At 39.6% G+C, this 24,219-nt stretch overlaps 1 protein-coding gene across 1 annotated transcript in view; it reads left to right on the forward strand.

The window, feature by feature from the left end:
* The window catches only part of LOC118761522, a 24,747-nt gene extending 3,260 nt beyond the window's left edge, over positions 1–21,487 (forward strand). The window contains exon 2 of the mRNA XM_036499529.1: positions 20,325–21,487. Coding sequence (XP_036355422.1) covers positions 20,369–21,487 — 1,119 coding nt within the window. The 5' untranslated portion in view covers positions 20,325–20,368. The remainder of the gene's footprint in view (positions 1–20,324) is intronic.
* The last annotated feature ends 2,732 nt before the right edge of the window (positions 21,488–24,219 follow it).

A 24,219-nucleotide genomic window follows, 5' to 3' on the forward strand; every position in this document is an offset into this window, starting at 1 on the left:
ATCATCACCCACCACCACCACTACCATCATCGTACTTTAGGTTCATTTCTTTCGTTGCAAAACTCGTGGCTTATTTTTATTCCAGTTTTTTGTTTTTTTATCATTATTCTCTAAGTCAAGGAGGTGAGCTGGCAGAATCATTAGCATTCTGGACAAAATGCTTAGCGATATTTCGCTCATCGCTACGTTCTGAGTTCAAATTTCACTGAGGTCGACGTTACCTTTCATTATTTTGGGGTTGATAAATTAAGTACCAGTTGAGTACTGGGGGTCAATGTAATCGACTATGCCCCTCCCACAAATTTCAGGCTTTCTGCCTATAATAGACAGGATCATTATTCACTAAGTCCTACAGGAAACAGTTTTATCATCATTAAAATAGAAAGAAGTTTGAAAGAATGCATTTACAATGCTAAGTACAGAAGAATTTATTGTAAAAAATCTTTAGCCAACATCTTAAAGGTATTTAAAAATGGGAAAATAAACTAAAAAGTAACCTAAAGTAATCTCCGTTTAGGTCGTGGATCCCATGCCAGAGTAACACCAGGCAGGGTTTAAAGGCAGTTTGATATCACTGAACGATATCACACAGCAGTGTAAAAAAAACAGATGCAAAAAAAATAGATACATCAAACCAAATGCTAAAGCATGAAGTCTGTAACATCCTTCGGTTCCTGCAACTGACTCTTCAATAAACATTCGCTTTCTGTTGACCTCTCATTTGAACCCAGGTGCGTAGGACTAGCCTACCTCAGCCGACACAAGAACACAAACATTCTCTATACTATAAACAATAATGTATGGCCCGGGTAACTATGTACCTCCTCTACTGAAACACACCTGTTTCTGTCTCAGTGTAAGCTTTCATCATCTGACACAAGATCATCTCCTCCAATGTCCCCTCCCTTCTCAAAGGACCTTTGTCTTCCAAGTCACTTGGTGGCCCTGCTAGCACTGGTGCCATGTGAAAAGCATTCAGTCCACACTGTGTAGTGGTTGGCATTTGGAAAGGCATCAAACTGTGAGAACCTTGCCAAAACTGACCTCGCCTGTGCTTGTGCCATGTAAAAAAAGGTCCACTCTGCTGGGTGATTGGTTTTAGGAAGGGCATCCAGCCATAAAAACCCTGATAAAACAGATAGAGAAGTCTGGTGCCAGCTGCTGCCTGGCCAACTCCTGTCAAACCGTCCAACCCATGCCAGCATGGAAGGCAGATGTTCAATGATTATGATAATGATGATGATGGTTTCCCTTAAACTTGAAATGAAGTGTGACCTGAAGTGCAACCTTAAAACAAATTGTGATTGGTACACCATTTCACGTCTTGAAGGCTATGTTATTTTGGGGGATTTTATTTTTTTTATTTGTGACCCAAGAGCAGGAGAAAGCTATGGAGTATCTAATGAACAGATGAGACAGTGAAACCCTTAAATTGCCAACCAAGATACACAACAGTAAATGTTGACCTTGCACTAACACATGTGATCATCAGCTGCCTGAATGTCATCAAGGGGCTTCCTCCCCCCTACTGTCACATGATGTTTTGGCTACAGCAAGATACAATACCAACCTCAGCAAAGACTGCCGCAGGATAAATATATTCAACACCTCTGCTAAGAAATACACACACCGACACACATACATATATTTACATAGACAGACAGACAGATAACTAGAGATACACGTACATATAGATATATATATACATATATACATCTGTAATACAATCAGTGGGAAGGAGAACATTTATGGGTAAATGTTTTGAAACCTAAAGCTCCTCTACGTTGATTATAAATCCATATTAATTCCAATTATTACTGACATTTTCAGGCATGCTTCAGTGTGCCCCATTCCAAATAAAGGCAGCTCGTTTAACCCAATCAAGTATCACGCTATGGCTCTCACCTCAAACATCTCCCAGGTAATGAAAACAATGACCTTCTCCAAAACGTTGAATCCCTCTCTCAGCCCAGTGACCATTAGCACATCTTGTGCTGAGCCCGATCCGTTGGGGACCGATGGTTTCTTGTCATTCACCAGCCGGATGACATTTCTGAGATGTTCAGTAAAAGCCACTTTGTTACCCCAAGACAACAAGAAAACTTTTGTCCCTGTCTGGGATGTGAATCTCCTACAAAAAAAGAAAAGAAAATTCCCACGTATGGTTTCTACCCATTTCACACCTCTTCAGTCAGTAGCTTCCAATCAGATCACACCATTGCAACTTATGTTGATGGAGCTCATTCCATCTCATTCAAAATTAACTCTCGTGTACTTCCAGGGGTTTGGTTCTGTCACATAAGCCAATCACCTGCTTATTGCTAAATCCAACAATGACCATCCTCATGGAGTCAATATGAACCTTCATTCCTCACCAATCTGCCTCAACCATTCAACCTGGACCACGTCCAAATAAGGGCTGCTCAACTGATTGGCATTCAACCCCTAAAGAACAGACTCTTTACTCTCCGGCATGTTTCCATCATGCCTGTGAAGGTCGCTGTTCATGTCTCTCTCCCATTCAGCAACCACAGATCCGCTCCTCTCTCTCACCTCTCTTCAATCCAAACTTCAGTCCTGGTCTGACCAATCCACGCCGTCCTTCTTTCCTCCCTGAAACATCGAGCCACCGTAATTGTCTTCTCCCTGCTCATATCTTTCTTGCAGGGGTTAGACCAGAACATTAATGACATGAAACACAATGGTGTTGGAGGGTCTGCAGAGGCCATGGGCTTTGCCCCACCTTCCAGACAAAGCAAATAAAAACACATACATACATGCATGATGTATACACACATATACTTGTATATACATACAGCATCTTTCCATAAATACACACTTTCACCGTCCATTAATACAAATACACATCTACACATCCATACACACGTAAAAACGTATATAGAGTTTAATACACACACACGCACACATAAACACACACACACACACATCTTCTATATTTATAAAATTGAGTTTGTGTGTGTGTGTGTATGTGCCTGTGTGTCAGTGTGTCTGTAGCCATTTATGTTTTTTATAGAAATCCACATTCAACGTCCGATTGACCTCAAAATTTATACACATGCTCCACAAGGTCAGAGCTAGGTCATGGCGAGGAATTCACCCCCGTGACCTGCATGCATGATCGGGGGGCATACACATAAAGTGACCTTATGCGCACATGTGTTGCTGAACTTTTGTTCACGCCTGAATTGCTCCATTTTACACGTTAATGTGTTATTTTGGGGGGAGAGAGCAAAAAGGATCATGCACCAACACGTTTGCACCTCTAGCTACCCTTTTGACACATGTTTTGGTCCAATAAATGAAGCACTTACCCTTTCTTTGCCAGGGTTCAATGCAATGCTACCTTAAAAAAGCCAGTTGCCAAACGTTTAGTCATTCCATTGCTACACTTTTTACTTTGAAGAAAGACAGCAAAAGAACCCATGAGTACTGGGTCGATCTAATCGACTAGCACCCCTCCCCAAAAATTTCGGGCCTTGTGCCTAGAGCAGAAATGAATATTCAAGAACACGTGTGTGTGTGTGTGTGCGTGTTCATGTCTACACGCGCGCGTCTGAGTGAGTGCGTGCGCTCACTTGTGTATAAAATTGCTGCAGCATGACCGAATGGTTAAGAAGTTCGCTTTGCAGTCACGAGGTCCCGGCTTCAATCCCACTTTCTGATACGTGGCTAAGTATCCTTTATCATAGATTGGAGTCAATCCGAGTCTTGTCTGTGGCGGAAACTAATTGAAGCCTGTCAGATGGACTGAACTCATAATTGAAAAGTCCAAACTTGTTCTATTGTGTCACGCTGATTCTGTCTGAGAATTAAGTTAGGAGTCCATGTGTCTGTGGAACAGATAATAGTAGTGATATCAGCAGCAGCCGTCCAAGAATTTGGACCTGGAGATCTCCATTTCCAGCGGCTTCGAGGGCCACCTCCCAGTGGTGTCGGGCGTCAACGAAGAGCCCTCGACTACAACAAGACAACCAAAGTTTTGTTTTTTTTTCCCAAGGTCTGGGGTCTCCCGCCCCTAAGCCCTAGACCATCACCTAATCACCCTTACCCGTCTTGTTGCTTAACAAAACAGCAGTAGCAGTGGCAGTAGCAGCAGCAGCAGCAGTAGAGTAGTGGTAGTGATGGTGGTGGTGGTGGTGGGTGGTGGTGGTAGGTGCTGTAGTAGTAGCAGTAATAGTAGTAGCATTAGTAGTACTAGTTACCATTGTTGTCGATGTTAATGTAAAACATTTAGTTACTGTCGCTAACAGATGGAAAGGTAACAGAATGGAGATATTAACTTACTAATTGCTACCAGTGACCACAGACATATTAAGTTACTGTTGCTAAAAGATGGAGAGACCACATAGTAGAAACGTAGTTGTGGCGAAGCCAAAAGAAGCATTTAGTTGCTATTGCTAACAAACGGGGGGAGAACCACATACTAGGAACATCTAGTTACTGTTGCTAATAGATGGGAAGATCAAACAAACATTTAGTTATTGTTGCTAAGAGATGGAGAGGCCACAGAGTAAGGGTTATTAAGTTACTGTTGCTAACAGTGATCACGTAGAGTTATTAATTTATTGTTGCTAACAGATGGAAAGACTAGATAGTAGAAACATGTAGTCGTTGTTACTAACAAATGGTATCGTCAAACAGAAGCATTTAGTTGCCGTTGCTATCAGACGGAGAGGCCTCGTACTAGGACCATCTAGTTACTGTTGCTAACAGATGGAGGGGCCACATAGAAATATTTACTTACTGTTACTAACAGATGGAGAGACCACATAGTAGAAACATCTAGTTACTGTTGCTAACAGATCGATACACCCCATTCTAGAAACGTTTGGTTGTTGCTAACAGAATCCACGCAGAAACATGTAGTTACTGTTGCTAACGGAGGTGCAAAACATTCAGTTATTGCTAAGAGATGCTTCAACGAAGTAAAAAAAAAAAGAAGAGTAAACTCTGTAAATAATGGTTTGTCATTATTTGCAACACACACAAAAAATGATTTTCTTTAAAACGAGTCTCTTAGGGAAATTACTTTCAATATATCTCTTCCTTCCCTTTCCCTCTTCTTCCTCCTCCCTCTCTTTCCTTCCGGCTCCTCTCTCCCCTTCTTTCCCTTCCTTTCTCTTTCTCTCTCCCCCTCACTTCATTATTTCTATCTTATTCTGCTGTGATTTTTGGTATTAACCGTTTTCCAAATTTAACCGTTTACCATTTAATTTTTTAATTTTTTTATTTTCATTGCATATTTGATAGGTCCTATAAGATTCAATATTCAACCATGCACACAAGCACACTTAATGCATCTGCAAACCAACTAACCTAAGTGCTTTTACACAAACAAAACACATGGAAGCGTAGTCAAATCTCCCTCAAGTCACATCCTGCCTGCGATTCTTAAAATAATATATAAGATATATGCAGTTGAAACAGACACGATGATCACAGCTGGAGTATATTTGATCATAGGTCAGTACTTGTTTAGATCTGACCTGGTATTAAACAACATGCTTGACATATTTCAACCCTGAAAGAGTCTAATGAAGAATTAACCAAAAACAAATGAGGAATAGGAATATCGGTTTTGACGTTTAGCCCCAGGTCAGACCTGAACGGGTAGAACTACAATTAATGGCAGGTAATCCAAGATATAATATGTCTGAAAATGACAATCATGTAGTAATGTACCTTGGGCGACATTAAGCAATGTGACTATATCTAAAACAACAGTGTAATTGAAAAGACATTTGGCTGTTATTTCTAGCTTGTAGAGACAGACACAACTTCCGAAATATTAAAAGTAGTTGTGTTTTAGTCCCAGGTCAACACTAATCCGGTAGACTTATCAAAAGCGTTCCAGTCGTGACCACCCAGTCTTTTATTTAAGTACAGTCTCGGTTAATATATAGATCCGCGCCCGGGTGGGAAAATGGAAAAGAATATGTGTAACAGGTGTAAGGCATCGTATATAGAAGGAATATGACGAAAAAAATCGCGCTGACAAACGGGTGGGGGTGAGGGGAGGGGGCTCGGAAAATACCCACGATCAACCGTAGAGGATCCGAGCAGTAAACCTCAACACCCGGTCGCTAGGAGCGCAACAGAAAACGTCTAAATACTTCTAATGCAATGTATATTCAACAAATATTGTTGGGTGGACAAACACACACACACACGCACACACACACACACACACACACACACACACACATATATATATATACATATATACATATATACGACGGGCTTCTTAAAGGTTCCGTCTACCAAACCCACTCACAAGGCTTTTGCTGGCTCAAGACTATAGTAGAAGACACTTGGCCAAGGTGCCACGCAGTGGGACTGAACCCGGAACCATGTGGTTGGTGAGGAAGCTACTTACCACACAGCCATCCACTCTTTCTCGAACACATCTCTTCTAATCCCTGCCAACGCTGTTTCCCCGAACACACTTCTCGACAAAACTCATATTTTTTTGTAAATTTCAAATAAAATAATAAAAAAAAACCTTAATTTCATATTGATGTGGGGAAAATACCCCGAAAGAAATATTTGCAGAAAGGTGAGTAGATTCATTACACAATTCATTTCATTATGTTACCGCAGTTTAGTGAGATTTGGCTGTTATTTCTAGCATGAAAATAGCCGGCTTGAGGGGGATATATCTTTATATATAAAAGTGAGGTTGTGTGCTATCTGTCTCCTACGATTTAGATTCCTAACTACTCCCACATTTTGCGGTGCAGTTTAACCAAAACCGGGTATCTTATAGTCGTGATTCATATCGAGCCCTAGTTTGAAAGATAATAAGACCCTAGTTTGAAAGATAATAAGTAAGTAAACCCGAGGGCTACCTTCTGTTCCCCCAAAATAGAATTATGGTCTAGTGACATGAGCGTAGCTAAAGTGTGTGCCTCCTGGGGCGGCCTTTTGGTGTGCTGCCCCCGGTGCCCCACAAAAAATACATATTGCCTACAGCAGATCGAAAACTGGTGCCACCTGGGGCGGATCGCTCCCTCTAGCTACGCTAGTATAGCCATCAATGGAGTATATGTCTGTTGAATCATTTTATATCTGGATTTAAATAGCTCTATCAACTAATAGGTACAAGGCCTGAAATTTGGGGTTTGGGGGCTAGTTGATTACATCATCGACACCAGGGCTCGACTTGTACTTATTTTATCGACTCCGAAAGGATGAAAGACAAAATCTATGTCTGGGATTTGAACTCAGAACGTAAAGCCAGAAGAAATGCTACTAGGCATTTTGTCCGACGCACTAACGATTATGCCATCTCACTGCTTTCATCTGGTTTTAAATAACAATTGCCCTCTCACCTTACTACACTTCTACACTTAGAAAATCTTTTCCACTGGTACTGAAGAGCAAAGCTGGCCTCAGATTTTAATTCACAACATAAAGGCATGTAATAAGATAGGCATTTTGTCTGGTACTTTATCAGTTCTTCTGCCGCTCTAATGTCTTTCAAGTGTCATAAATAATAGGTACTTACAAAGGCCGGCAATTTCAGGAGAGGAAATTAACCGCAAATTATTTATTCCAACGCCTTAACATTTCTGCCTGTCAACCACTTTTCAAATAACGGTTTCAAATTTTGGACTAAAGCCAGCAAGTTTGGAGTAGTGAGTCGATTACATCGATTCCAGTACTCAACTGTATTTAATTATATCGACTCTGAAAAGATGAAAGTCAAAGGTTGGCCTCCTTGGGATTTAAACTCAAAGAGTCAGGGAAAATGTACTGGAAAGCATTTTTTGCGATACTCTAACAGTTCTGCCAGTCCGCTTGCTTTTTCCTTTCGAATCTTTATAAATAGTTTCAGTAATTTTGTGGGAGAGAGGATAATCGACACCAGCGATCCCAGTACTTGACTGGTACCTTATTTTATTGACTCCCGAAACAATGAAGGGCAAAGTTGACCTCGGCAGGATTTGAACTCTGAACGTAAAGAGTAAGAAGAAATATCACAAGACATTTTTTTCCCCGACGCTTTGACGATTCTACCAACCCGCTACCTCATCTTTACAAATAATAAACAATAATTTGGGTACGAGGGAGCCCACTTTTATAGAGTTTACTTGTGCCAACAAGGGCCACCGAAATGTAGGAAAATTTCAAAATGTTTAGTGTTATTTATCATTATTGTTTAGCTCCAAATCAGCTGCTGTAGATTTCGATAATATCGGGATTTATTATTTTTTTAAATGGTGGCACACACACACACACACACACCGGTGTTTTCTTTTGTTTTTTGTTTTACACATTAAATTCCGATACCATCTGAAAGGTATTTGTAGGAAATTAAAAATTATCCATTTTTCTGAAAATTATGAGGAAACAAAGTCGATTCGCGTGAATTATCCGAATCTCCCCCAATTTTTTTCATCAAAAATTCTGATGTAATCAGAATTTACACCATGTCAAAGGAATTTGTAGAAAATTTCATCAGAAAATCTCTATTTTTCTGAAAGTTATGAGACAAAGTTGTGGTGGGGGGGATATTTGTGAAGATACGCTCCGAATTCTAAACTATCTATTACACTCGAGAGACGGCTGTAATAGTTGATCGGCAGACTTTCCAACTAATTATTCCTGGAGAGGAGAATCAGTTGGAATTTATTGTGGGAAAGGCATGGAATGGAGAGGCCAAATATATTTTTTAAAATTCAAATATTGCGAACAAAAAATTCTTTCAGAAAAGGAACAATCATCACAATTCCTCCTCTTTTCTTTATCCATGAGGCAGAGATAGCTATTTTGAAAGTCCACCGATCGATTATTACATCCAGCCAAGAGTGTGTGTAACAGCTTATTTAATAATCCTTTAATTTAAAAAAAAAATGGCTGTTGATAATAGGAAAATACTGATTTTCCAATTATAACAATCAGGCTTTAATGTTTTTTTGTTTTTAAGACTGGTAGGGTGGGATTTCAATGAGATTCGACTAGCCATAGGTTAAGCGAACCGCTTAGTGGCTCCTGCATTGACTCGTGTGAACTTTACATAGGTTTTCAGGATTGAACCAGCATGAGTGGGTTGCTATTTCTAGCAAACAGAGCGACCACCGAGAAGCATTCTCGTTCGAGTTGACTGCTCTTCGTCTCGGCAGATGAATGTATAACGACGTCTTCGGTTGAGAGTGGATAAGATATTCAAATTTTATAGTATTTGGCGGAGAGACTAATAATACTTCCCTCTCCCCGCCCTCCCTCTCTCTCTACTTCTTCTTTTTACTCCTCCTTTTCTGCCCTCCCCCTCACTCTCACTCTCTCTCTCTCCCCTCTCCCCTCACCCCTCCACTTCGATTGGTACCAAGAAAAACAGAAAACAATAAAACAACACAAGCAAAATCTAAATAGAGCAAGTGATGCACACGTGTAGAGATATGTATGTGTGTGTGTGTGTATGTATGTATGTATGTGTGTGTGCATGTATGTATGTGTGTGTGTGTGTATGTATGTATGTATGCATGTATGTAAACATAAGTTTGGTGATACAGAAATATTTCTTTTTATTCTTTTCTTTCAGTCATTTGACTGCGGCCATGCTAGAGCACCGCTTTAAATATATATATATATATTTAAAGCCAGAAGTGGCTGTGTGGTAAGTAGCTTGCTAACCAACCACATGGTTCCGGGTTCAGTCCCACTGCGTGGCATCTTGGGCAAGTGTCTTCTACTATAGCCCCGGGCCGACCAATGCCTTGTGAGTGGATTTGGTAGACGGAAACTGAAAGAAGCGGTCGTATATGTATATATATGTATGTGTCTGTGTTTGTCCCCCTAGCATTGCTTGACAACCGATGCTGGTGTGTTTACGTCCCCGTCACTTAGCGGTTCGGCAAAAAGAGACCGATAGAATAAGTACTGGGCTTACAAAGAATAAATCCCGGGGTCGATTTGGTCGACTAAAGGCGGTGCTCCAGCATGGCCGCAGTCAAATGACTGAAACAAGTAAAAAAAAAAATAAAAATATATATATATCGGTGCCCCAGCATGGCCACAGCTCATTAGCTGAAACTGGAAAAATCAAAATCAAAATCATATATATTACGGAGATGTATATACATAAATATATTACGGAGATGTACTTGCATAGCAAGTGATTTGATCTGAGATCGTGTGCTGGAACGAAAACAATAGCAGCGTGGAAGGTGTTTGTAAGCCATTTAAGAAACACACAAAAGCCGTTCGATTCACTTCAACATTTTTGTCAGTGAACAGGTTGCGGTCTTAAAGCGACGAAAATGTTTTGACAAATTAAACTTAAATGTTGAAGTGAATTGAACGGCTTTTGTGTGTTTCTTAAATGGCTTACAAACACCTTCCACGCTGCAATTGTTTTATATATATATATATATATATATATGGATTTTTCCTTTTGAACGGCAGTTTTCAACACAATTTCTAGTTAACTAAACACTTTTAAACTTCGTATACTGGTAGAATGTGTCAAAATAAAACATTTTTTTCTATCGGCTTTCTTGAGTAAATTGTAATTTATAAGTTTAACATAGTTTAATTTTTCGTATTTTAACCAATCCTATGGCCTCTATTGAGCTAAAATCATTAGCTGCGTCTAAAACTGAGACAACATCCTGTCACTAACCCTAACTCTAACCCTCGCCCTAACCCTAAATTTTAGCCTTTCGTTTTTTTTTCCTAATTGTTATCCTTAAATTAATTTAACAATTAAGAAAAAAAAAACGAAAGGCTAAAATTTAGGGTTAGGGTGAGGATTAGAGTTAGTGACAGGATGTTGTCTGTTTTAGATGCAGCAAATGATTTTAGCTAAATAGAGGCCATAGGATTGGTTAAAATTCGAAAAATTAAACTACGTTAAACTTATAAATTACAATTTTCTCAAGAAAGCCGATAGAAAAAAATGTTTTATTTTGACACATTCTACCAGTATACGAAGTTTAAAAGTGTTTAGTTAACTAGAAATTGTGTTGAAAAGTGGCGTTCAAAAGGAAAAGATCCCGATGTGCTCCTTTCAGTTACTGTCTACCACAGGTTTGGTCGGCTCGAGGCTATAGCAAAAGACGTTAACTGAAGGTGCTACGCAGTGAGACTGAATGCGGAATAATATGGCTAGTAAGCACGCTTCTTACCACACAGCCACGGCTATTGGCAACAGTAAAACGAAAAGATTATTTAAGTTAATTATGATTGTATATTGTCAATGTCTTCCCTAATTTATAATTAAAATTTATGAGTAATTTTCGGAACGGTTGGCATTAGGAAGGGCATCCAGCGGTAGAAACTTCGCCAGATCAGATTGGAGCCTGGTGCAGCCTTCTGGCTTCCCAGCCCTCAGTCAAACCGCCAACCTATGCCAGCATGGAACACGGACAATTTCACCATTTCACATACAATCATCATCATTTAACGTCTGCTTTTCATGTTGGCACGAGTTGCATGGTTTGGCATGGAACTGGCCAGACTCCAACTGCTTGTTGTGGCATGGTTTCTACAGCTGGATGCCCTTCCTAATGCTAACCACTTAACAGAGTGTGCTGGGTGCTTTTTATGTGGCACCAGCACCTGAAAGAACAAGCCTGTATGTGTAGAAAACAATCTCCTTATGAAAAATGAGCCTTAATGTGTTATTGTAGCAGCACCAGCACTGCTGAGAACCCCCTTCAGTTATAATTAACCATGGGATTACACCTAGAAAGTTACCCTCCCAGGCACAGGTCCGGGCAAGGTTGTTTATGGAAGACCAGCAGTCACCCATGCATACCAACCTCCCCTCTCCACGTCACCAGTGTTATCCAAGAGAAAGGCAAAGGCTGATACAGCTTGGCACCTGTGATGTCGCAACTCATTTCTACAACTGAGTGGATTGGAGCAACGTGAAATAAAGTGTCTTGCTCAAGAACACATCACGCAGCCCGGTCTGGGATTCAGACTCACAATCTTGTGATCGTAAACTCGACGCTGTAACCACTGAGCCAGCACAAAGGTATTAGTTATATATATATATATATATAAAACCCTTTAGAATTCAGATTCCTTTGTCAGTTGTATTGCTTATGTATCATTTACCGTTTTTCTTTTACTTGTTTCAGTCAATGGACTGTGGCCATGCAGGGACCCCATCTTGAAGGTTTTTTTTGTAAAACATATTGAGCTGAGGACTTATTTTTTAAAGCCTACTACTTATTCTAGTAGCCTCTTTTGTCAAACCGCTAAGTTATGGGGATGTAAACATACCAACACTGGTTGTCAAGCACTGGTGGGGACAAACACAATGACTTACACACATAGATATACACACACACACACACACACATATATATATAATACAAATAAGAAAATAGAGGAACAGATTCCCTTCAATCACCGACTTACAGATATTACCAATTCATATTATTTATTAACTACTTCAATAGGAACATCCAAATCCAACAGAATAAAACAATTTACATCAATAAGTAAGATAAAACCATAAAAATATTACACATAAAATGGATCTTACAGCTGTACTTCACCAGCAGTATATTGGATAACTGATATCCCATCGTGGGTTACACTCATAACCCCTATCTCACTTTATATATATATATATATATGATGGGCTTCTTTCAGTTTCCATATACCAAATCTACTCACAAGGCTTTGGCTGACCCGAGACTATAGTAGAAGATATTTGTGCCCAAAGTGCCATGCAGTGAAACTGAACTCGGAACCCTGTGATTAGGAAGCCAGCTTCTTACCACACAGCCATGCCTGCAACTATGTGAATTTATTCATGTTGTTTTGTATTAATCACACATTGTAGCTTCAAGATTTCAACGGTGTGTTTGTATATTTTTAGAAAGACATTATAGGGTAGGTGTGAGAGGTCAGATCTGGTCGATTTTAACATAAAACAGAATACTTGGGCCGGGTTAGAAATTAAACAAGATTATTGATTTTGGAAACATCTGTTGTACTAACGCAAAGTGAAAGGTAACATACAAAACCTATTATGGGGTTAGCAATAAATCACATCTCTCATGTTTGGGGGTTAGACATTCATGTTGTGGTTGTTTAGCCCTGGTTCTGTTCTGATCAAGCAGGCCTCACAATCAAAGACATTCCATCCATGACCATCTGTTTCTGTTAGGAGCATCAAGGACTGCATTATTCAATATATACTTCCTTTGTTGGTAGAGTGTACTGTAAATGAGACTTAACTTCTGTTTCTATCAGATTGAATGACTGCATTGAGGCTGTTAAATTAGGCCCTTGAATTTGTAATTAACAATGAAACTTGTAATTTTAATTCTCCCTAACTGTGAAAAAAATTGCCCAGTAAATATGTGTGGATATTAGCTCATAATCTTCATCTTTTAATATCCTTCCTTGCTGGCATGGGTTTTGATGGTTGACAAATCCAAAGGATCTGAGCATCGCATCATGTTTCACTATCTGCTTTGAGATGCTTTTTGTTTGGATGCCCTTCCTGATGCCAACAGAGTGTACTGGTTACTTAATTTGATGAATCCAGATATAAATATTTATATATCATTGTCATCATCATCATCATTTAATATCCATGTTCCATGCTGGCATGAGATGGATGGTTTGACAATGATCCATACGGTCCAAGGACTGCATCACGATCCAGTGTCTGCTTTGGTCTCGTTTCTTACAGTTGGATGCTTTTCATTAGTGCCAACTAATTTACTCTTTTACTTGTTTCAGTCATGTGACTGGGGCCATGCTGGAGCACCACCTTTAATCGATCGAATCGACCCCAGGGCTTATTCTTTGTAAGCCTAGTACTTATTTTATTGGTCTCTTTTTTTGCCGAACCGCTAAGTTACAGGGACACACCAGCATCGGTTGTCAAGCGATGTTGGGGGGACAAGCACAAACACGCATATACACACACATATATATATATTATATATATATATATATATATATATATATATACATATATGCGACAGGCTTCTTTCAGTTTCCGTCTACCAAATTCACTCACAAGGCTTTAGTCGGCCCGAGGCTATAGTAGAAGACACTTACCCAAGGTGCCACGTAGAGGGACTGAAACGGAACCATGTGGTTGGTAAGCAAGCTACTTACCACACAGCCACTCCTATGCCTATTCATAAATTTACATTAACAATATCATAGTAATTATTGGTTTCAAATTTTGGCACAAAACTAGTAATTTCAAGGGAAAGGATAAGTCAATCACATCAACCCCAGTACATAACTGGTACTTACTTTATCAATCATGAATGGATGGAAGACAAAATCCTAGTAATTGTTGTCAAGCCATCAACCTTGTACATCATCATCATCATCATCATCATCTTCGTTTAGTGTCCGCTTTCCATGCTGGCATGGGTTGGACGGTTCAACTGGGGTCTGGGAAGCCAGAAGGTTGCACCAGGCCCAGTCTGATCTGGCAGTGTTTCTACAGCTGGATGCCCTTCCTAACGCCAACCACTCCGTGAGTGTAGTGGGTGCTTTTTGCGTGCCACCGGCACAGGTGCAGACGAGGCTGGCAAACGGCCACGATTGGATGGTGCTTTTTACGTGCCACCGGCACGGGGGCCAGGCGAGGCTGGCAACGGCCACAATCATTATTTAAATGACTTATTCCTTCACAGAAATATGTTAATATTTTAATGGTCTCCCATTTCTTACGCTGGACATCTTGAGAATGGAAGGCCAGTAATTAACAGAGAGCAGCCAGTTCAGTTTTCATCCAAACTGCCAAAAATGTTCACATGAGGCCTTATTTCATAGCAACATTAAATACATACAGAAATTACTTCATACATTTATTTCTCCATAATTTGTGCTGTATTGGTTCTCAAATAATATAATTAGTAATTCTAATTAATATGGTCAGTAGCCCAGCACCTTTTAAATTCATGCCACCTCACGTCTATGTCTTAATTTCGAATAGCTACTCTGTAATATGCTTTAATTGGTTATACAGTCACCTGGTAACATACAGATATTCAGCTTCAGTAGAATTGCAATTTTTTATTTTATTTATCTGGCAGGACAAGTGAGGCCACAACCCGTGGCCTCTAACTGGGACGTAGTCAGTCCACCTGTGCATACCTTCCTTCTTGGGACACATAACTCTACTTGTGAAGACCTGTTGAGGCTAGTGAAAATCAAAATCGATCAACATCAATGGAATTTGTAGTTGTGATACCAGTGCCGGTGGCACGTAAGAGAACCATCCGAACGTGGCCATGGCCAGCGCCGTATCGACTGGCCTCCGTGCCGGTGGCATGTAACAAACACCAGCCGATCGTGGCCGTTGCCAGCCTCACTTGGCCCCCGTGCCGGTGGCATGTAAAAAGCACCACCCGAGCATGGCCGTTCGCCAGCTTCATCTGGCATCTATGTCGGTGGCACGTAAGAAGCACCCACCACACTCACGTTAGGAAAGGCATCCAGCTGTAGAAACACTGCCAGATCTGACTGGCCTGGTGCAGCCTTCGGGCTGCCCAGACCCCTGTTGAACCGTCCAACCCATGCTAGCATGGAAAGCGGACGTTAAACAGTGATGATGATGATGATGATTAAACATGTTTCCCAATCACAAGGTTTCAGGTTCAGTTTCACTGCATGGCACTTTGGACAAGTGTCTTTTACTCTGTACTCTTAGGCTGACCAAACCCTTATGAATGGATTCAGTAGATGGAAACTTTAAAAGCCCATCACATTTAATATATATATATATATATATATATATATATATATATATATAGTTGCAAGAGTGGCTGTGTGGTAAGTAGCTTGCTTACCAAACACATGGTTCCGGGTTCAGTCCCACTGCATGGCACCTTGGACAAGTGTCTTCTGCTATAGCCTCGGACTGACCAAAGCCTTGTGACAGGCAAAGAAGCCTGTCATATATGTGTGTGTGTTTGTATATATGTTTGTGTGTCTGTGTTTGCCCCCCCATCGTTTGACAACTGGTATTGGTGTGTTTATGTCCCTGTATCAGTTCAGCAAAAGAGACTGATAGAATAAATACTAGGCTTACAAAGAATAAGTCTTGAAGTCGATTTGTTCAATTAAAGATGGTGCTCCAGCATGGCCACAGTCAAACAGCTGAGAAAAATAAAAGAATACGTATATATTGTGTGTGTATTTGTTGTCTTGACATCGCCTAATAGTTGTAAGCAGGCATTACCTTGTACAAGCAGTCTCTTTCATTCCCATTCTTCTGTGAAAAAATGTCCAGCCATGGGGGAATGTTAGCTTACTCGGAAAGAAGTGAGGGTGGATGACAGGAAGGCTGTAGAAAATTTGCCTCAAGGAATTTTGTCTGTGGAAAAGTGAACATGAAAATGAAGGATAGGTGGTGGTTTTGGTGATGATGATGATGACAAATCATGACGACCATGACAAACAAAGATCCAGCATGGCCACAGCTAGTTAGAAAGAAAAAGAAAATGTAAAAGACAGACAATTGATATGTTGGGTTTGTTGAGAAGACTGAGTAGAAGATGTGAGGCAGAGATGAAATGTATGGAAAGAACAATTGAATAGAATAGACAAATCAAAGACAACAACTATAACAAGAAACATATTCTCACTGTTTTGCTCATCCTCTTCCACATCATAGGACATGGAGGAAAGTGCAGTGTGTTCTAGTTGTTTAGCCCCAGGTCAAACCATGAAGATCTAGCAGACTCATGAGGAAAGGCATTCCAGCTGGGATCATCCCAGCATTTTGCTTTCTTTCTTTCTTTTTTTTTTTATTCCCCAGACATATTGTATTTAAGACTACATTATCCAATGTGTCCCTTTCTTCTCTTGTGATTGTAGAGTGTGACTTGAAGGAATTTAGGCTGCTATGCTTCTAAAGAGAAAGAGAAGAGAGTAGAAGTGTTTTCTTTGAAGACAAAATATAAAGATATAAAGATGCATATACTGAGTTTGAGTTCGTGTAATACTCTCTCTCTCTCTCATTCACTCTCACCCTTTATCTCACACAATGCACATTTATCCTCTTCCTTCCATGTCATTTTATATCTTTCTCAATAGAAACCTTTTTTTTTCTGTGTGTATGTAGAGGTTTTTTTTATCCAAAATAATGTTCTTGCCTGTAATTCTCTTTCACTGTCACTACTCCCTTCTTTCAATTACTCTCTCTCTCTCTCTCTCTCACCAATACACACACACACACACACAGGTATGTGTTCAGGTGTGTTTTCCATTATGCTCTTCTACTTTGTTTCACCCTTCAAACTCCCTTCACGCACTCAGCCTGGTTCTCTCTCTCTCACTTTCTATCTCTCTGCTATTCATCTTATCAGGGGGAAGCGGTTGCCTTAGGGTACTGGAGACACCATAAGTTCATGTAAACTTTATAGGCTTTTAGGGTCAAAGCAACCTCATTAATGCTGGCATCATAGTAAAAGGCACCCAGTGCACTGTTGTAAGATGGTTGGCAAATAAGCAAAGTCTGATTGACAATCAGAATAAGGATATTGGAGACAAGGCTGCTGTCTGATGCATAAAAGTATTTTAGTTTCTTAACCCTTGAAATCCTACCCTGCAAATATCTGCAACTGTCACAAAATCCTGAACTGCACAAAGCCAATTCAAGCAAGCAATGCCGTCGTTTAGGATTGAAAACTGTAACTAAGCACTCTTTTGCACAGGAAACAATGTTTAGCTTCACTTTAGAAAGAATTTCCTGTTTAACATGTGTTTACATTCTGTATTTTATTGAACAAATTTCTCCAGATTTTTCTTTGATTTGGGGGCTTAATGGTATTAAGACCTCAAAGTGTTGGGTTACAATTCTGTGATGTTATTTATTAAATATTTAATTTGCAAAAGGGAGTTTGAACTTGGATAAAATAATTAGAGTGATATTTCAGTGTTGTCTTTATACTCCAGTGATCTAAATGATATTGCAATTTTATCAGTTGTGAGCAGAAGTTAAGTTATTTATTACATTGTTTGGTTTTTTTGCATCAATGCTTTCATTGGTGAGTGATAAAGATGTTTTTTTTAAAGTCCCATTACTTTAGTGATATATTTTGAATGTAGATCTCTCCTTACTGGTAGGTTTATGAACCGTGTAATAAGAGTAAATAGCATTAATTTGTTGAGCCATACAAAACATTGAATGGAGGAGATAAAAGATTAAGATATCTCTTGGAGTCTTTTCCTTTTGAGAGTTTTGCAGGTTCAAAGTTTCAGAGACAAACTGGAAAAAGAATTCAGCTCTGAAACAGGAAATTAATTCCATGGAATCAATATTTTGTGTACATATGTTGAAACGCTTCAGTGTAATCAATTTAATTGTATTCAACTTACTTTGGCAGGTGAAAGTGGCATGACAATAGGTAAAAACTACAGCAGTGTACACCAACAATCATTATATTCTATTTCTATTTCTTTACTACCCACAAGGGGCTAAACACAGAGAGGACAAACAAGGACAGACAAGCGGATTAAGTCGATTATATCGACCCCAGTGCGTAACTGGTACTTATTTAATCGAACCCCGAAAGGATGAAAGGCAAAGTCGACCTCGGCGGAATTTGAACTCAGAACGTAACGGCAGACGAAATACGGCTACGCATTTCGCCCGGCGTGCTAACGATTCTGCCAGCTAGCAAATTTCATTGAAATTCATAAAGATTGTTAACAGTATGAACAACAAAATAAATTATTTCTGGTAGACAAATCTACAGTGTGTATTCATGTATGTGAGGACATTTTGGTTGACCTGTCAGTTAGGGTGTAAGTGTGTGTGCCAACTTTAAGCAAGCAGTGTTTTGCTCATAGCAGTCTCTTGACTAGGGGTAAACCAAAGAGGATACGGTTACTGTTCTTTCCATGTTGTGACAGTGGTAACAGTACTTGTGTTATCTTAGTCAATGTGCACTCTCAAATGCTTGGCACCAACTGACTAAATGACTTATTCTTGTTTATATAATTGTCATAAGACAATTGGTTGTGGGATAAGAAGCTTGCTTTTCGACCACGTGGCTCTGGGTTCGTTCTCATTGCATGGTACTTTTAGCAAGCGTCTTCTATAACTCCAGTCAATCAAGGCCTTGTAAATGACTTTGGTAGATAGAAACTGGAAGAAACATGTCGTGTATGTGTGTGTGTGTTCTTTCTTTTTCTCTTCTTTTACTTGTTTCAGTCATTTGACTGTGGCCATGCTGGAGCTCCACCTTTAATCGAGCAAATCGACCCCGAGACTTATTCTTTGTAAGCCCTGTACTTATTCTAGCGGTCTCTTTTGCCGAAACGCTAAGTGACGGGGACATAAACACACCAGCATTGGTTGTCAAGCAATGCTAGGGGGGTCATACACAGACACACAAACACATACACACACATACATATATATATATATATATATATATATATATACACATATATATGACAGGCTTCTTTCAGTTTCCATGTACCAAATCCACTCACAAGGCATTGGTCGGCCCGGGGCTATATCAGAAGACACTTGCCCAAGGTGCCACGCAGTGGGACTGAACCCGGAACTATGTGGTTGGTAAGCAAGCTACTTACCACACAGCCACTCCTGCGCCTATGCATATATATCTATTTGTGTTGTATTTGTCCCCATCCACCACTTGACAACTGGTGTTAGTTCATTTACATCACTGTAACCTAGCAGCTCAGCAAAAAGAAACTAGTAGAATAAATATCAGACCCGAAAAAAAAAGCTAAGTATTGGGATCGATTTGTTTGACTAAATCCTTGAAAACAGTGTTCCAGCATGGCCAGAGTCTAATGACTGAAACAAGCAAAAGATAAGAAAGAGGAAGCATAAACAGAAGCTTGAATAAAGTTTTGTGTTACAAGGCTAGAAAACAAAATAGCAACAAAAATACTGACAAATGTATGAAGGGTTCTGGTTGGTAAACCACAAGTTCAGGTTATGAATCCAGCTTAGACTTTATGTTACACTGAGCTCTGCGCATATTTAAGGAATCTATTATCTTACATACATGTTTTTTTTTTACATGGCACCGGCACAGGAGCCATGTAATAGCTCCCATGCTGGTGCCACATAAAAAGCATCCAGCACACACTGTTAAGTGGTTGGTGTTAGGAAGCACTTCCAGCCATAAAAACCAAGCTAAATCAGACTGGAACCTGGTAGAGTTCTTCGGCTTGCCAGTCTGGAAAATGGACATGAAAGGATGATGACGATGATGTTCAACCACAGATTTATTGAAGCAAAAAAATGGGATGGTAGGACTTCTTGTGACTACTCAATAATTATTTTATTTATTATTTATTTTCCTTTTTATTTTTATTTCCAGGTTGCATTTGATCCCTCACTTCACTGGTTGACAATCCTGATTTGATGAATAACATTAAGATAGATGGTAACATATTCTGTGAAAGAAAAATTAAAAAAAAAACACTCTGTCGGATGGGTTGTAGAACAATTTTGCCCAACATGGAAAAACTTTCTCATTGCGGGCCTCTTCCAATTACATCTTCAAATGTAGGCTTAGATTATGGGAACCGTACCATTGAAGCCCTATTAAAAATGTCCAGTGACACAGACGATGATGAAGATCAGAGTTTTGAACAATCAAAAGTTGGTGACACGAGGAACAAAAATTTACTCTGTCCTTCTGAGTCAACACCAATGCCTCCGGTTATACTACATAGTCAGACTACAAATTACAAATTGTACTGTTCACCTATGTCGCAAAGTTCAGCATCCAATATGGTTCAGTCTCCAACAAATCAACCTGACTCGTTAAAAACTCATGGTATACTGTCACCACCAATGTCCTCATCATTATCATCATCATTGTCATCTGTTTCCTCATGGCCTAAAAAATCAACAAAATATTCAAAGGAAGATTCTTTTACAAAGTTTATATCTGATAAGCGTCAAACCTGTTCAAGTGATGAACAGAGAAAACCCATTGAGGTAAATGTTACAACACCTCGTTTGGAAAAGAGACCAACATATGCTAACCTTAGCAGTATTCATAGAACTGAGGCTAATGATGAAGGTAATGCCGAACCTTTGTCTACTTCATCCTTATCAAGTTTAACTGATGGTTACCCTGCTTTCACAGGGGACACCTCAGACTGCCCTTATGGTCAAAATTATAACAAACCACGTGGTCTGAGAAAGTTTGAATATCATTCACACTATATAAAACAGTGTCGAATTGAGAAAACTGCTTGCACCAAGAAAGTATGGGGGAGATCACCAAAGCGACAGCAAGTTATCTCTCGCAAAAGAAAACTCATCAAAAAGTGTCAGTTGGAGAATTACATGGAACAAAACACTCCAGTGTCTGCTCACCATGAACGGAAGAAAAAAATGTTTCATAGCAACAAATATTTTTGTTGCCTTTCTAGCCTTTGGTTTTCTAGTCGCAAAAGAAGAATTGTAAATAGTAATTTAAAATCTAAGAATAATTCCAGAATCAATTTTCTGAAACTGCTGATCTCTTAAATGAAACAATTGGTCGTCTTGGCCAATCTGATTTGGTACTGACTGATTCTGGTAGAGACAGCAAAAATGAACATCCATGTTTGGAGTCACATACAAGTGTTATTTTATCTGATACTTCATATCCATGTAGCAGCCAGACTTGGTCGACTCCAGAGAGCATGAATACAGAAGTAATATCAGGTAGAAGCAGCTATGGGTTGTTCAAGTCTAGAATTGATCCCGGTCAGTTTACATCTTCACCATTACCTAACATTTCAGACTCTTCATCAGGACCTTGCCAAGAGTTGCCCTTACCTAGTAGTTCCCTAAATTTGTCTTCAGTGGAAGAACATATTTCTGCTAGTGACAGCCTTGATACGTCCCTTGAGGAAGGCAACAAAGCATTTGTTCAAATTGAAACTTCCAATGAACAATCCCAGTTGCAGCTGCTTTGCAATGCAAGTGGAGATACAAAACATGAAATAGTTCTTCTCTCTGACAGTTCAGTTTCACTTTCTGTTTCTCTTGGGGAAACGCCTGGTTGTGTTGGTCTGTCATGTAGCAGTGATTCTGAAGCAAAGGCTGAGAATGAAAATGTTGAAGCCAGGGATAAGAGTAATGACTCAAATTCTTTTCAACATTCTGTCATCAAATATTCTGTCATCAACCCGAAACAGTCAGAAAGACATATCACTTGAGAGAAAAGGGCCAGTAATTACCTCTCCCTTTTCTATTGATATGGGTTCTCTTTCATTAATTTCATTTGAGGAAAATAACCAACATCATCATCATCATCATCACCATCATCACCATCATCATCATCATCATCATCATCATCATCATCACCATCATCATCATCATCATCCATCATCATCTTCATCATCATCATCATCATCATCATCACCATCATCATCATCATCATCATGCTTCCAAAATGCAGAATGCTGCTCTTCATGGTTCTTCTTCAACATCTTCAGAACAGCAAAATGCTGCCACCACTACTACTACTACTACTGCTGCTGCTGTTTCCAAACAAAATCACAACCAAATTTTAGCTAAGAGTAAAAATGTGCCTCATTCAGTATATTCAACGAATCAGCTTTGCAAAGATAAATCTTCATACAGCAATCAAAGTTTGCCAGCTGATTCATTCCAAGACACTAGTTCTCTGTATTTTTCTCCTGTCAAGTCATCCCATTGTCACAAAGGTCTGTCTCCTTTCAGTCCAATATCTAACATCTCTAAAGACAATCAAATGAAGCCAGAAGGTGCCAAACCAAAGGTCCACAGACAAGTGGCCAAAAGAAATCACGATAAGAGAGCCAATAACAACAATTCTTCAAGTAATCGCAGACACAGAGGAATGTTAGAACATTGAAGATCGAGATCACATAATAAAGAAAATACTGATTTGTCAGATTTTGAGCAAAGTAGTAACAAGCATTTCTTTGAATGAGAATTTATCTGCTCTTCTAGAGACACTCCACATATTTCAAAAGACTCTGGATTGGGAGCTTGTCGAAAATTGTACCAATCTCCTCAAATTGCTTCCCTCGCCAACAGCCCTGCACTCACACTTGCAGGGGCTTCCACTGACCCCACTGAAAGCAATGAAATCAAAAGAAATCAGCAGCCTCTGACTACGTAATACGAAGGCTGTGATGAAAAAATTTTGGAATTTTCAAAAGAAGTTTATCTGGAAAAATCCACAAAACAAAGATGATACAGAATTTAAGATTCTGGCAAACGTCTGAATGTTTAATTTAATGTCATTTATAAAATTACAAACTTTCCTCTCTCTTTTTTTATGTTTTTGTATTTTTTAAAATTTGTTTTTCACTTCCTCAGCAATATTTACTCTTAAATTATATTTATAATTTTTACTGTCAAATGTTGTGTCTGAGTTCTTTCATTTCTTCCCTGTCAGGATTTTTAAAGTTTATTTAATCTTCTGCTTTGGATTTCTTTTCCTTTCTTTTTTTCTAAATTACCTCCTGTTTTTTGTTGGTTCTTTTTTTTTTAAACACTTTTATTTATTTTTCCCCCTCATCTGATTTATACTCCATTACAGTTTCTGTTTTCATTCAGCCTGTGACTGTTTGATTGCAGTGGACACATAAGAGGTGCAGCAATGCCAAAGGAAGGCCAACTAGGAAAAGAGTTTTTGTCTGTGGCAGATGCTCAGGAGCAATAAACACTGAAAATGTGCAGAGACCAACTTCTACCACGTTCCAGGGAGAAAAACTAGAATAGTAGATAGCTTCCACTACCTAGGTGACCAAGTCAGTGGGTGCGCTGAAAGTGTAACTGCTAGAGTAAGAATAGCCTGGGCAAAGTTTAGAGAGCTCTTACCCCTGCTGGTGTCAAAAGGCCTCTCGCTCAGAGTAAAAGGCAGATTGTATGAGGCATGTGTACGTACAGCCATGCTACATGGTAGTGAAACATGGGCTGTGACTGCTGAGGATATGCGTAAGCTCGCAAGAAATGAAGCCAGTATGCTCCGATGGATGTGTAATGTCAGTGTTCATAATCGACAGAGTGTAAGTACCTTGAGAGAAAAGTTGGACCTAAGAAGCATCAGTTGTGATGTGCAAGAGAGACGTCTGCGCTGGTATGGTCATGTGACGAGAATGAATGAAGATAGTTGTGTGCAAAAGTGCCACACCCTAGCAGCTGAGGGAACCTGTGGAAGAGGTAGACCCAGGAAAACCTGGGACGAGGTGGTGAAGCACGACCTCCGAACTTTAGGTCTC

Source organism: Octopus sinensis, unplaced genomic scaffold, assembly GCF_006345805.1.
Source record: "Octopus sinensis unplaced genomic scaffold, ASM634580v1 Contig14644, whole genome shotgun sequence".
NCBI lineage: Eukaryota > Metazoa > Mollusca > Cephalopoda > Octopoda > Octopodidae > Octopus > Octopus sinensis.